The 14,179-nt window shown below is 53.4% G+C and overlaps 1 protein-coding gene across 1 annotated transcript; it reads left to right on the top strand.

Moving 5' to 3' along the window:
* Positions 1–6,034: 6,034 nt before the first annotated feature.
* Positions 6,035–11,564, top strand: XIRP1 (xin actin binding repeat containing 1). Its single transcript, XM_003794478.2, has one exon. The coding sequence runs from the start codon at positions 6,063–6,065 to the stop codon at positions 11,562–11,564; it is 5,502 nt and encodes a 1,833-aa protein (XP_003794526.1). The 5' UTR covers positions 6,035–6,062.
* The last annotated feature ends 2,615 nt before the right edge of the window (positions 11,565–14,179 follow it).

The following is a 14,179-nucleotide window of genomic DNA, read 5'->3' as shown; positions in this document are numbered from 1 at the left end:
AATTTTCCCAATTTTAAAACTGAAAGTCTCTTGTCTTGGGAAATACCTCAGAGAAGGACAACTGAAATGGTTAATCCCCCTCATGACTCAGGACTCAGGTCATAAAGTCTATTTGTGAGAAGAAGGCTAAAACTTTAGCTCAGAGCTTCCTATCAGCCAAGGCAAAGAGGGGAATACTGTATGTTATGAAATGTTTAGTGTTTCTAATAGCATTATTCAGTAGAAACTTCTACAATGATGAAAACCTTCTACACTATCCACTATAACAGTTGCTAGTCACACTTCTCTGCAGTGCTTAAAATGTTAGCTAGTGGCAGTGCCTGTGGCTCAGTGAGTAGGGCGCCAGCCCCATAAACCGAGGGTGACAGGTTCAAACCCAGACCCAGCCAAACTGCAACAAAAAAAATAGCCGAGCGTTGTGGCGGGCCCCTGTGGTCCCAGTTACTCCGGAGGCTGAGGTAAGAGAATCGCCTAAGCCCAAGAGCTGGAGGTTGCTGTGAGCTGTGACACAACAGCACTCTACCGAGGGCGACAAAGTGAGACTCTGAAAAGTTGGCTAGTGTAGCAAAGGAAGTGAATTTTTCATTTTATTTCATTTTAATGTACTTAAATTTAAATGGATCCATTGGCTAGTGGCAACTGTATTGGACAGCACAGCTATAGCAGAAAAAACTAACTAGGTGCTCTAGAAGACCCTCTTCCTTAATATTGAGTCCTGAATAATTTCTCCCATGAGTTACCCCATTTGAGGTAAACACAAAAGTGAGTTCCACCCAGGTGCTTTGCTTTTCTTGTATATACAGTATAATAATAGACACTTCTATGGTATATGCTGCGGGTTGAGCACTCTCATGAACCCTTTTCATATATTAATTCAATTCTCAAAACCACCCTAGAAAGTAGGTACTTTAGGTAACCACGGGGAGAAAGTTCCTCCTAGCAGAGCCTATGAGGCCTAAGGCTGCTCCTTCCCTGGCCTAAAAGACTGGTCGACTGGTCCCCCTACCTTTCCCAGGGAGGGCAAGAAAAAAAAGAAAAGAACCCCAGGAGAAGGGGTTCCCAGATGTCCTCACCACACCAGCTGACACTGCAGGGCTGACAATGACTCCATGGAAGACATGAGTAATGTCTGGCATTACCCCTTGGCACTGAGGGCATTTGGGGGCATCAGAAAATTCCCTGTGTGCTAGGTAACAAAAACACCTGCACACAGACACAGAACAGGGCCAGGCCTCTAACCTGCGACAAAATGCCTCTCCAGGGTTTGCTGTGGATGGTTCCCTGATGTCTCTCACCACACTGGCCTAAATGTCCAGGGTCTGGGCAGCAAAGGAAGAGGCAGGTGTGACTCCCCCACCCAACTCCATCTGTGACTGTGAAGCCGATGACTCCAGGATCAGAAATAACCCCACCGTCAGCTCCCTGCATGCTTCCCTTCCCCTGCTCTCCATTCCCAGAAGGTCTGGGCCCTGAGTCAGAGAGAAGAGTCCAAAAGCAAACAAGGACCCAGATAACCTGATATGAAAACCACAGAACCATTCTATGGAATTCTTTGGTAAATCAGGCATCTAGTGAGGAACTAGGACCTGGTCATTCACATGTTTTTCCCCCAAACTGGTTCCACTCAGGGCTGTGTTGATCTGTGCTGTGCGGCAGGAAGAAGAATGGCTAAAAAAGAGGAAAATCTTTGGTGCAGAAGGGAAGTGGGGAGAGGAAAGCAGGTGCTCACTCTCAGAGGAGCCGGGGCTAGACAAGAAGAGGAAGGGCTTGACCCTATCCTCAGGGGGCCTCTAATCTGCAGGCCTACTGAGTCACAAATACTCAGAGGCCAGTCTGGAGAAGAGAGATGGAGGCCATAGGATTAAAGGGCAGAGGATGTCCGGGTGTCAGATGCCCTTTCTTGTTCACTCCTTCAAAATAGTCTGGGACACCCCCTACCCTATAGCTGAGTCACTGACCCCAATCCTCAAATCCACTTTGGATGAATGAAGCTTCCTCCCCCTTTTACCCCTCCCCAGGTTCAAAGACATGTAACTGATTCCCCAGGATGGAAGAGTGACTTCCACAAGCCCTAAAAATAACTGAACCACTTAATACTCTGAACATAGCCTCTCCCGCCCCCACCATGGCCCACCCCCTAGCCAGCAAGATAAAGGCAGCTGCTGGGGCTGGCAGGGGACAGAGACCTGGAGCGAAAGCAGCAGGAAGGCATCTGCTGGAGCAAGCAGAACAGAACCGACCCCGAACAAGAAACTCAAGAGGGACGATAACCCCTTCAGCTACACCTGCCACAGACCCCAAGTGCCCCATCAGCCACGAAGGACCCTCGGTGAGTAATTTGTTCTTCTGTCTTTCCATGGCAGGGCTGGCTGTCAAGGCTGGAATCCCATATGGATGCTCTGGAATGGGTGGGTCTGAGTGGTGGAAGGCAGTTGAGGGCCTGGGTGTAGGTGAGTGAAAGAGTTTCTGATATAAGAATCCCCAAAGAAGGTAAAGAAAGTTAGCTACCCACAGGAGCTCTCAGAGGGACTGCCACAGGCCTGAGGCTGGCAGAAGAGACAGGTTCTTACCAGCCTGGCATAATCCACAAGGGCATTCAGGAGGTAGCCTGGAGTTGTAAATTTTTTTAATTATTATTTATTTACTTATTTATCAAGACATAGCCTCGCTCTGTCACCTTGGGTATAGTGCCATGGCATCATATCTCACAGCAACCTCAAATTCTTGGGCTCAAGAGATCCTCTTGCCTCAGCCTCCTGAGTAGCTGGGACTACAGGTGCCTGCCACAATGCCCAGCTAGTTTTTCTATTTTTAGTAGAGACAGACTCTAGGTCTTGCTCAGGTCTTAAACTCCTGAGTTCAAGCAATCTACCTGCCTGGGCCATGAGCCACTGTGACCAGCCTTGGCGTTATGATTTTTTTTTTTTTTTTGAAACAGAGTTCCACTTTGTCACTTTGTCCCCCTTGGGAGAGTGCCATGGTGTCAAAGCTCACAGCAACCTCAAACTCTTGGGCTCAAGCGATTCTTTTGCCTTAGCCTCTCAAGTAGGTGGGAGTACAAGTGCCCACCGCAATGCCCAGCTATTTTTAGAGACAAAGTCTAGCTCTGGCTTAGGCTTATCTCAAACCTGTGAGCTCAGACAAATCCACCAGCCACCCAGAGTGCTAGGATTACAGGCATGAGTGCCCTGGAGTTGTGATTTTTTTTTTTTTTTTGAGACAGAGTCTCCCTATGACACCCTCAGTAGAGTGCTGTGCTGTCACAATTCACAGCAACCTCAAACTTTTGGGCTTAAGCAATTCTCTTGTCTCAGCCTCCCAAGTAGCTGGGACTACAGGCACCCACCATGACACCCAGCTATTTTCTTGTTGTAATTGTCATTGTTTAGCAGGCCCAGACCAGGTACCAACCCACCAGCCCTGATTATGTGGCCCGCGCCCTAACCACTGAGCTAGAGGTGCCAAGCCTGGAGTTGTGATTTTTTAAAATATAGGTATACAACTCCTCAAGTTTCAGAGCTCCTCCCAGGGAAGCCCCAGGCAGGCCCAGTGTCTGAAAGACAGAGGAACAGAAAAGAGGTGGGAGGGCATGGGGGGCAGGGGATAGTAAGTAGGCCCTAGGGTGCTCTGCTAGGATGAGCCCCGTACCCAGCTGTTGTGGGTGAAAGTCTTGGCATATCTGGTCCCAGGGATGCCTCACAGGGCTGGCCTGAGCCCAGCTTCCCACATATCATGGGGTGGGATGCAGGCCTTGCCCCAGCCCATTGTCTTGCCCAGTGACAAATACGGAGGAATCAGGGCAAGGATACCAGATCTGAGTTTGCCCAGACGTAAAGACCTGCGGAGCCAGAGGAGGAGACCTAAGGCTAACAGCGTGGGGTCATCCTAAGAGGCTGGCCCAGCTCCAAGGGGCCAAGTTCTGGGACAGTTCTTGGGAGTCACCCCACCCCATTCTGGCCCCAGTCCTGAATTCTGCCCTTGCCTCTTGAGTCTCAGGCCAGGCAAGGGTGGCCACAGGCAGGCCAGGAGGCAAGAGACCTGCTTGAGGCTTTGCTGCAGCCTTGCTGAGCCTCCTTATACAATTTCTTTCTCTCTTTTGGTCCTCAGTTTCTCCATCTGAACAATTAGGGGATTGGATTCAGTGACCTCTGAGGGTGCTTAGGTCTGATATCTGTGAATTCCATGATAAGAAGAGTTGATGACCCTTACAGGGATCTGGAAATTCCTGGGGGTAGGGTGAAATTGGTGGCCTGCAGATGCCATCTGCTCAGGCTATCCTGGTGGTGACAGGATGGAGTGGAGGTGGGGACAGGCATGGTCTGCCTTTGCCAGGGGATCCTTGATAGAGCTTAGATACTAAAGGAGACCCCCTCCCCCCCACTCCCGGGGCATTTAATGGGGTTTCAGAGCTCACACTCCTTGGGGGACATACCAGGGTGGGGGTGGGGTAAGCAGCTCTCAGTACCTTCTCTTCATTCTGAGAGGAAGAAAGAGGAAGTCCTGACCAACAATGTCAGTGTCCCTGTACCCACCCACCCAGAGGTCTCTTGCCAGGGGAGGTATACAGGCACCCAGTTGGCCTGCAGGCTAGCAGCCTGACACCAGTTCAGGAAACAGGATCAGGGGGTCCAGGTTAGCAAAGGAGACCAGGTGGGCTAAGGACGCTGAGGATCCCACTGGCTAGCTCAAGCCTCCCTCTGAGTCCAGGGCTGCTGTGGGAAAGCCAAGATCTCAGCTATATTTAGCACAAGTGTGGCACAGAGCACTGGGTTGGGGCAGTAGGAGGGAGGACGTGTTTCTCATTCTTTCTCTACTGGCCTCTGGGGACTGTTAGTACACCTGTCACAAGATAGATAAGACATACATGGGACAGAGACCAGAGGCAGGCTTGAGAGGTGGGAGGCCATTGATGGGGCTGGGCATGGTTGGCCACAAGCTGTGGGGTGGGTCTTGGCCTGAGGCCATGCAGCTAGAGCCCCTGAGGCTGTGCTCCCTTGTGCAGGATCAGAGAAATGTCTCTACAAACAACGGGAAACTTGTCTCTGTAGAGACGACCTTGTTCCCACTCGCCTCCCCTCCATAAATATCACCCTCACATCCTCCTAAGAGGACCCACTGAGAAGTAGAGGGGCACCAATGCCAGTAAGAAAACTTTCCACCCCTGCCATCTTATTTCTTGGAGGCCGGGCCGGCCCTATTTGGATCTAGGGATCCCGAGCTAGCACTGCCTGGCACTCGTTCAGTAAGCTCCAACTCTGGGCCTCAGATTCCTCATCTATGATTATAAAGGTTTGAAGGTGAAAGATCTTTAAGATCCCCCCAAGCTCGGATAGTCTGAATCTGGGAGTAGTGCAGAAAACCTTGACCTAGGATTCAGAATTTGGCTCTGGCGGACCATGAGATTGCAGGTGAGCAATCTCCTTCCCTAAGTCTTGGCTACTTGACTTGGGCTGCTGACCCCTCAGGGCCCCCAGCCTAGGAAAGGGTACAATGCTTTGAGAACCAGAAGATCAAGTTTGGGCAGGGTTCCCGGTCAAGGTGGCAAGCACGCCCTCTGCTGTTCTGCAAGGGAATCTCACCTTGAGGGAAATCACAGGGAACACCTCATTATGGCTAGCACTCTATAAGTTTCCATTGCTCCAGGCCATTCCCATGACAGTCTACAGGTGAAAAATCAATTTTAACAAAGAAAGACAAGGATGGGGTAGGTCAGGTGTGTCCACTAGAGGTTTGGGCAATTCCTTGTGGAGCTGGAGGAATGAGCCTCATGGCCAGCAGTGCCCAGCTTGCTCCTTAGCCATCCAGGGGACATTGGGAGGCAGGGACACACTGTGATGGATGGCTCCACATGTCCTAAGTTCAAGATTTGTTTCATGCCAACCACGCAGATGGCAAAGTGAGGCCCCAGTCAGGCCTACCTGGCAAGGGTGGGGGGAGTCTCTAAGCACAGTGACCCAGAGCTATCTTGGGCCCAATTCCCTGCCATTTCTAGCAGCAAACAGCCCCCACTTCACCTCAGGCCCCTAGCCCCATCCTCATCTCTTCCCCTTGTCCTTAGAAGGATGGCTGACGCCCAGACACAAGTGGCTCCCACACCAACCATGAGGATGGCAACTGCAGAGGACCCACCCCTCCCTCCACCCCCAGCCCTGGAAGATCTGCCACTGCCACCACCCAAGGAGTCGTTCTCCAAGTTCCACCAGCAGCGGCAAGCCAGTGAGCTCCGCCGCCTCTACAGGCACATCCACCCTGAGCTCCGCAAGAACCTTGCCGAGGCCGTGGCCGAGGATCTGGCTGAGGTCCTGGGCTCTGAGGAGCCCACCGAGGGTGATGTCCAGTGTATGCGCTGGATCTTTGAGAACTGGCGCTTGGACGCCATTGGAGATCATGAGAAACCAGCTGCCAAAGAGCCTGTGCCAGGCGGTGATGTCCAGGCCACCTCCCGCAAGTTTGAGGAAGGCTCCTTTGCCAACAGCATAGACCTGGAGCCAGCCAGGCCCCAGCCATGTGGAGGGGATGTTCAGGCAGCCCGCTGGCTGTTTGAGACAAAGCCACTGGATGAGCTGACAGGGCAGAGCGATGCACTGGAGCCTACTGTGAAGGAGCCTGCCACCAGCGGCGATGTGCAGGGCACCCGGATGCTCTTTGAGACACGGCCGCTGGACCGCCTGGGCTCTCGACCCTCCATCCAGGAGCAGAGCCCCTTGGAGCTGCGCTCAGAGATCCAGGAACTGAAAGGTGATGTGAAGAAGACGGTGAAGCTGTTCCAAACAGAGCCCCTGTGTGCCATCCAGGATGCAGAGGGAGCCATCCATGAAGTCAAGGCCGCATGCCGGGAGGAGATCCAAAGCAATGCTGTAAGGTCCGCCCGCTGGCTCTTTGAGACTCGGCCTCTGGATGCCATTAATCAGGACCCAAGCCAGGTGCGGGTGATCCGGGGGATCTCCCTTGAGGAGGGCTCCCGGCCTGATGTCAGTGCAACTCGCTGGATCTTTGAGACACAGCCCCTGGATGCCATCAGGGAGATCTTGGTGGATGAGAAGGACTTCCAGCCATCCCCAGACCTTATCCCACCTGGTCCAGATGTTCAGCAGCAGCGGCATCTGTTTGAGACCCGAGCGCTGGACACTCTAAAGGGGGAAGAGGAGGAGGGAGCAGAGGTCCCACCCAAGGAGGAAGTGGTCCCTGGAGATGTCCGTTCTACCCTGTGGTTATTTGAGACAAAGCCCCTGGACAGTCTCAGAGACAAAGTCCAAGTGGGTCACCTGCAGCGGGTAGATCCCCAAGAAGGTGAGGAGCTCGTGTGTGACAGCTCCTCAGCACTGCCTTTACCGCAGAGTGCCCCCCAGAGGGATGGGCTGAAGGGAGACGTGAAGACTTTCAAGAATCTTTTTGAGACCCTTCCCTTGGACAGCATTGGGCAGGGTGAGCCTTTGGCCCATGGGAATATGAACAGAGGAGAAGGAACTGATTGTACTGGGCAGTCTCAGAGCATAGAGTCCCCAGTGTATGCTATGCAGGACAGCAAGGGTCACCTCCATGCTTTGACCTCCGTTAGCAGAGAGCAGGTGGTTGGAGGTGATGTGAAGGGTTACAAGTGGATGTTTGAGACACAACCTTTAGATCAACTGGGCCGAAGCCCTAGTACCATAGATGTGGTGCGGGGCATCACCCGGCAAGAAGTGGTGGCAGGGGATGTTGGCACTGCTCGGTGGCTCTTTGAGACCCAGCCCCTGGAGGTGATCCACCAGCGGGAACAACAGGAACGACAGGAAGAAGAAAGAAAGAGTCAGGGAGTACCCCAGCCTGAGGCACCTCCCAAGGGCGATGTGCAAAACATTCGGTGGTTGTTTGAGACATGCCCAATGAGTGAGCTGGCAGAAAAGCAGGGGTCAGGGGCCACAGGTCCCACATCCAAGGCAGAGGCACAGTCCTGCACTTGGATGTTCAAGCCCCAACCCCTGGACAGGCCAGAGGGTTCCAGCGTGCAGCACCTGCAGGTTAGCCAGGTCCAGCCTGAGGAAAGACAGACAGACAGACATGTCTTTGAAATTGAGCCTCTTCAGGCCTCAGGTCATCCCTGCAAAAAAGGGCCCATTCGATACTGCAGCCGGGTAGAGATTCCTTCAGGGCAGGTGTCTCATCAAAAGGAGGTTTTCCAGGCCCTGGAGGCAGGCAAGAGAGAAGAGCAGGGGTCCCGAGTAATCCCTGGGCCCATCCCTGCAGGTTCAGTGCACAAGTTCACCTGGCTCTTTGAGAATTGCCCCATGGGCTCCTTAGCAGCTGAGAGCATCCGAGGTGGCAACCTCCAGGAAGAGCAGCCTGTGAGCTCCTCAGGCAACAGGGTGCCAGAGAGGCAGGAGACTGTGGCTGAGGAGACCCTGAGGACTCTGCATGCCACCCCTGGTATCCTGCATCATGGGGGCATCCTTATGGAGGCCCGAGGGCCAGGAGAACTCTGTCTTGCCAAGTATGCACTCCCAGATGCAGGGAAAGGGTGCCCCTACATACGGAAGGAAGAGCTGGTGTCTGGAGAACTTCCCAGGATTGCCCGCCAAGTACTGCGCCGGCCAGACGTGGACCAGCAGGGACTACTAGTGCAGGAGGACTCAGCTGGCCAGCTCCAGCTCAAGCCACTGAGGCTGCCAACTCCAGGTAGCATTGGGGGTATTGAAGACATGGATCCTGAGCTCCAGCAGCTTTTGGCTTGTGGCCTCGGGGCCTCTGTGGCAAGGACTGGGCTGGTGATGCAGGAGACAGAGCAAGGCTTGGTCGCATTGACTGCCTACTCCCTACAGCCCCGGCTACATAGCAGGGCTCCCGAGAGGAACAGTGTGCAGCTGCTGGCCAGCTGCATAGACAAAGGAGACTTGAGTGGCCTTCACAGTCTGCGGTGGGAGCCACCAGCTGACCCAAGTCCAGTGCCAGCCAGTGAGGAGGCCCAGAGGCTGCCCTCAACTGAGAGCATCATCCATGTTTCACCGCTGGACCCTACCATGGGGATGGGGCATCTGAGAGGCCCAAGGGCCACCCCCTTCCCTCCTCAGGCCATCGGAAAGGCAGTCTCACTGGCTGCAGCCCCAGTCCAATTGCAGGATACTGAAAAGCAGGAAAATAGCCACACTGGGCAGAAAAGGCAGGCAACCTTGGTAAAGTCAGAAGAAGCCACCACTACCCCTCCAGGGCCAGGGGCCCCGAACATCCTAGATGCCATGCAGAGTCTGAGGATGGCAACGGCTGAGGCCCCAAACCTGCACCAGCAAGTTCTGAATAAGCACAAGCAGGTCCCCACACCTGCAGCCACTTCCATGCCCATCCAGAATGGTCTTCAAGTTCCAGCCAAGGGTCCTAGGACTACCCAAAGCAACACCAGGCCTGTGGGCAGAGGTGACCCCAGGATCTCAGCAGCCCCCAGAAAGGTCAGTGGGGAAGAAAAAGTACTACCCAGAGGGCTGCCTGGGGGGTGGGTAACAATTCAGGACGGCATCTACACTGCTCACCCCGTAAGGACCATTGATCCACCTGGGGGTGTCCAGCCTTCAGAAAGGAAATCCCAGCCCAGGGGCAAGGAGACTGCCCTCTCATCCCAGGCTCCCAGCTCACTGCAGGGAGGCCTAGATCAGAATACTGGGCCAGGGCAGGAGCCTGGGGGCCACGCACAGAGGGCCTGGGGGCCTCCAGGGAAGGTGATGGCAGAAGTCTGCCCAGGGGGCTGCCAAACTGCAGAGACCACTCTGAAGACTGCCCCTTTATCCCGTCACACTTTGGCCTCTGAGCCCCATACCACAGGTGCCAGCCTGCACTCCCATAATGCCTCTGTTCCTCCCCCTCCTACTCTCCCAGCTGCTGTGACAGGACCTGACTGCCCAGCCCGAGCCCACCATGATGAGGACTCCAATCAGCAGGCCTCTGGGCCCCTGCAGAAGCCCCTTCTTCATTCCCACAGCAGCCCTGCTGCCCAGAGAACCCCTGAGGGGTCACGGACAAAGACTACAAAACTGGATCCCACCATGCCTCCAAGAAAGAAGCCCCAGTTGCCCCCCAAACCGGCACATCTAACCCAGATACACCCTCCTCAGAGGCTGCCCAAGCCCTCAACTCTATCTCCTAGCTTTTCCTCAGAGAAGAGGCAAGGAGAACATAAACGAAGTGAGACAGATACAGCCATTCCTCAGCCAGCCAACGTTCCCACCATAGACCAGGGCCACATATCTCCAGCTGGATACCCCAGTGAACAGAACCTGCCAGACCTCAGCACCATGGACCCTGGACCTACCAACGATCAGGCTACAGGCCTCAACGCCCAAAGCTCTGAGCCCCCCAAGCTCAATGCTGTCAATGGTGACCCCACCTCACCACAGCTGGTCTCTGACCCCCCAAGAGAGCAGCCCATGAAATATTCCATGCAAGGGTCTCAGAAGACTCCAGTGATTTTGCAGGGAAGCCAGGAAGAGCTCCAGGGCCTCCTGAGCCGGGTTCAAGCCCTGGAAAAGGAGGCTGAAAGTAGTGTGGATGTGAGGGCTCTGCAGAGGCTCTTTGAAACTGTGCCCCAACTTAGAGAGTGTGCCCTAACTCAGTCTCCTGTTGTACCCCAAAAGCCTGAGACCTCAGTGGAGCAGGCCTTTGGGGAGCTGACACGAGTCAGCACAGAGGTTGCCCAGCTGAAGGAACAGACTTTGGCCAGGCTGCTGGACATTGAAGAGGCTGTGCACAAGGCCTTGAGCTCCATGTCTAACCTCCAGCCTGAGGCTAACTCCAGAGGCCATTCCCGGGGATCTCCAAAGGACCACAATGCCCACAAGGTTAGTGTCACGGTCAGCAGTAGTGCCAGGCCCAGTTGCTCAAGCCAAGAGTTCAGAGGTCAAACCACAGTCAAGAGCCAAGCCAAGTCTGGATGCCACACTGAGATCCAGGGTCAAGTTGAGGCCAGAAATCACACAGAGACCAGAGGTCAAGCAGCCTCAAGTGTTCCTTCTACCAGGAGCCTGGAGACATCAGGAGAAAATTTGGGCCTCCCTCGAGTCTTGCCTTCCAACAGAGATTCACCCTCCTCCCCAACATTCATCTCTATCCAATCAGCCACAAGGAAGCTTCCAGAGGCTTCTAGCCCTAAGGGCAATCCCAATGTCTCAGTGAAAAGTACATACCTGACTCAGGACATGGGCCACCAAAAAAGTGTTGAGAACAAGGCTGAGAAGGAAGTCTCCCAGTGCTGCAGTCAGCCAGAGCCCACCCTTGCCACGGCCAGCCCCCCTCCCACAGGGCGGCAAAAGAGTGTTCTGGAGTTTCAGACTGGGCCAGGGGGCTCCCAGCTCTATGGAACCACGAGAACCATGACTGAGCAGTATGAGGAGGTGGACCAGTTCGGGAACACGGTCCTCATGTCCTCCACAACAGTCACTGAGCAGGCAGAGCCACCCAGAGGCCTGAGTTCCCACTATGGGCTCCACGCCTCCCCCTTGCTAAGGCAGTTCCTGCATAGCCCAGTTGGGTTTGGCAGTGACCTGGCAGAAGCTGAGATGGCACAGATGCTCTGTGGCCACTCCCAGCCAGCTGCCCAGTAAGCCCCTCCACCTGCCAGCATAGCTTCCCACCTATCACTGAGGTGCCTCCCTTCACAGCCCCAGGACTGAGGTGGGTGCCTCCTACCTTCTGCATACCCTGGGCAAGGACGAAGAAGAAAGGGCGTCTTTAAATGGCTGTTATGGGTCATTTGCCTTTTGTTGGTTCAATCAGTAAGCCCAGTTCTTCCAAAAGTGGGGGAAAAGATCAGGAAGAGGCCCACCAAATAGCACAAGCATGGGGGTAGGAAGAGGGCTCCCAGCCGCTGGTGGAGAATGTAATGTGCACAGACACATGTGTGCTCCTCACACGGGCCTGGCCCACTCGTGGACACGTGTGGATCTGCACACCACTGTGTGAATGGGAACCCCTGCTCTCCTGTGTTCCTCAATCCTCAGCCTTTCTTTCTTTTATTAGTCTGAATGTTCTCAGCCCTCTGGTCCTTAATCCCTGGAGAGGAATAGGCCCAACTGGACACAGCACTGTTCTCTGGGACTGGTCTGGGGGTTCCAGAAGGGCCTGGCCACCAGTCTCCTCATCACCATCACCATCATTCATCTGGTCATCCTGGTAGTCCAAGGTCACACAAAAAGAGTCAACAATCAGCAATGCTCCTAGAAGCCAAATGCACTCTTTCTGCCCCCTCTGCTCCCCACTCTGTACCCCAAATGAGGAGGATACAGTGTGAATAAACTCAAGTTTTATGCTCTAAAACTTGTGTGTGTCTGACTGTGTGCACATCTGCTCCAAAGCATGTGTTCCCAGTATGAGGGGAAAACAGCCACAACCTCCAGGTGCCTCATTTTCCTAGCAACAGCAGTGTGAGAAAGCTCTAAAAAGCCACCCCTTCTTCACCATCCTGGCTGGGAAACAGAAAGGCCCTGTCTAGTCCCCTATTCCCCTTGCCCCTACCTACTTCCCTCTGTCTCCAGTCCCCACCCCACTGCTCCCTCTGCCTCTGGTCTCCTCTCCTGGATATTCTTGAACATCATTCTGGGGGAGAGGATGTTCTTGGGATCCTTCCCCAGAGTAGGAAAGCAGCCCAGCCAGGCTTAGGAAGGCAGGAAGACCTCATACCAGGAGAATTCTGGGACCCAAAATGGCTGGGCCACTTCTCCCTGTTCAGGCCAGGTGCAGTGTGCCAAGCAGGGGTTCCAGGGAAGGGGGATTCATGGATCCTGGACTGGAAAGCCAGAATGTGAAGAGCCCTTTTCACTCTGTCTTTCATAAAGCATTGCACACCTTCTACTGTCAGATCTCTTCTAGGCAGGAGGGACACAATGGTGTCCCTTAGTCCTCAGCCTTTGGGGACCTGCTCTCAAAGAACTGACTTTTTAGAATGAGGAAACAGGCTTGGTGCCTGTAACTCAAGCCGCTAAGGCACCAGTCACATACACCTGAGTTGGCAGGTTCGAATCCAGCCCAGGCCCACCAAACAACAAGGTCGGCTGCAACCAAAAAATAGCCAGGCACTGTGGCAGGCACCTGTAGTCCCAGCTACTTGGGAGGCCTGTAGTCCCAGCTACTTGGGAGGCGGAGGCAGGAGACTCGCTTGAGCCCAGGAGTTGGAGGTTGCTGTGAGCTGTGATGCCATGACACTACCCAGGGGGACAGCTTGAGGCTCTGTCTCAAAAAAAAAAAAAAGAATAAAGAATCAGATTAGGAATAGGGTGATGCTCCTGAGTAGGCCACTCTCTCACTCTAGGATAGGACTCTTTTTTTTTTTTACTTTTTTTTTTATTTTTTTGAGACAGAGTCTTAGTTTGTCACCCTTGGTAGAGTGCTGTGTTATCACAGCTCACAGCAACCTCTAGCTCTTGGGCTGAAGAGATTCTTTTGCCTCAGCCTCACAAGTAGCTGGGACTACAGGTGCCCACCACAGTCCCCGGCTATTTTTTTGTTGCAGTTGTCATTGTTCTTTAGCTGGCCCAGGCCAGTTTCAAACCCACCAGCCTTGCTATATATGGCTGGCCCATTAACCACTGTGCTATGGGCACCGAGCCTGTAATAGGATTCTTAAAACATAATAATGTAGGCAGATGCAGTGGCTTCTGCCTATAATCCTAGCACTCTGGGAGGTCAAGGTGGGTGGATTTCCTGAGCTCAAAGGTTCGAGACTAGCCTGAGCCAGAGTGAGACCCCTGTCTCTAAATAAAACAGGGTGTTGTGGCGAGTGCCTGTAGTCCCAGTTACTTGGGAGGCTGAGGCAAGAGAATCACTTGAACCCAAGAGTTTCAGGTTGCTGTGAGCTATGATGCCACAGCACTCTACCAAGGGTGACAAAGTGAGACTCTGTCTCAAAAAATAAATAATAATAATAATAATAATGTGACAATGGCAGGCAATTGCCTTAGAGAGAGTGGCCAAGGCAGACTCTCTAAGGAAAACCATCTCCTTTGAGATCTGAATGACAAAGAGCCAAACTATGTGAAAATCAAAAGGAAAAGCATGCGAGGCAGAAGGAACAGCACTTACCAAAACCCATTGGTGTAACAAGTTTGGTTCCTGGGTTCTGTATATACCCAAGCTTTAGCAACTAGTGTTCCTCCTAACAAGTTTATATTTGAACTCTGCTTCAATCGAACGGATGGGCCATACACTACTCCAAGAACTAGGG

The sequence above is a fragment of the Otolemur garnettii genome, unplaced genomic scaffold (genome assembly GCF_000181295.1).
Source record: "Otolemur garnettii isolate 467f Iridium unplaced genomic scaffold, OtoGar3 scaffold00082, whole genome shotgun sequence".
Classification (NCBI taxonomy): domain Eukaryota; kingdom Metazoa; phylum Chordata; class Mammalia; order Primates; family Galagidae; genus Otolemur; species Otolemur garnettii.
The sequence above is the reverse complement of the archived record's forward strand: the minus strand, read 5'-3'. Positions and strand labels throughout refer to the sequence as shown.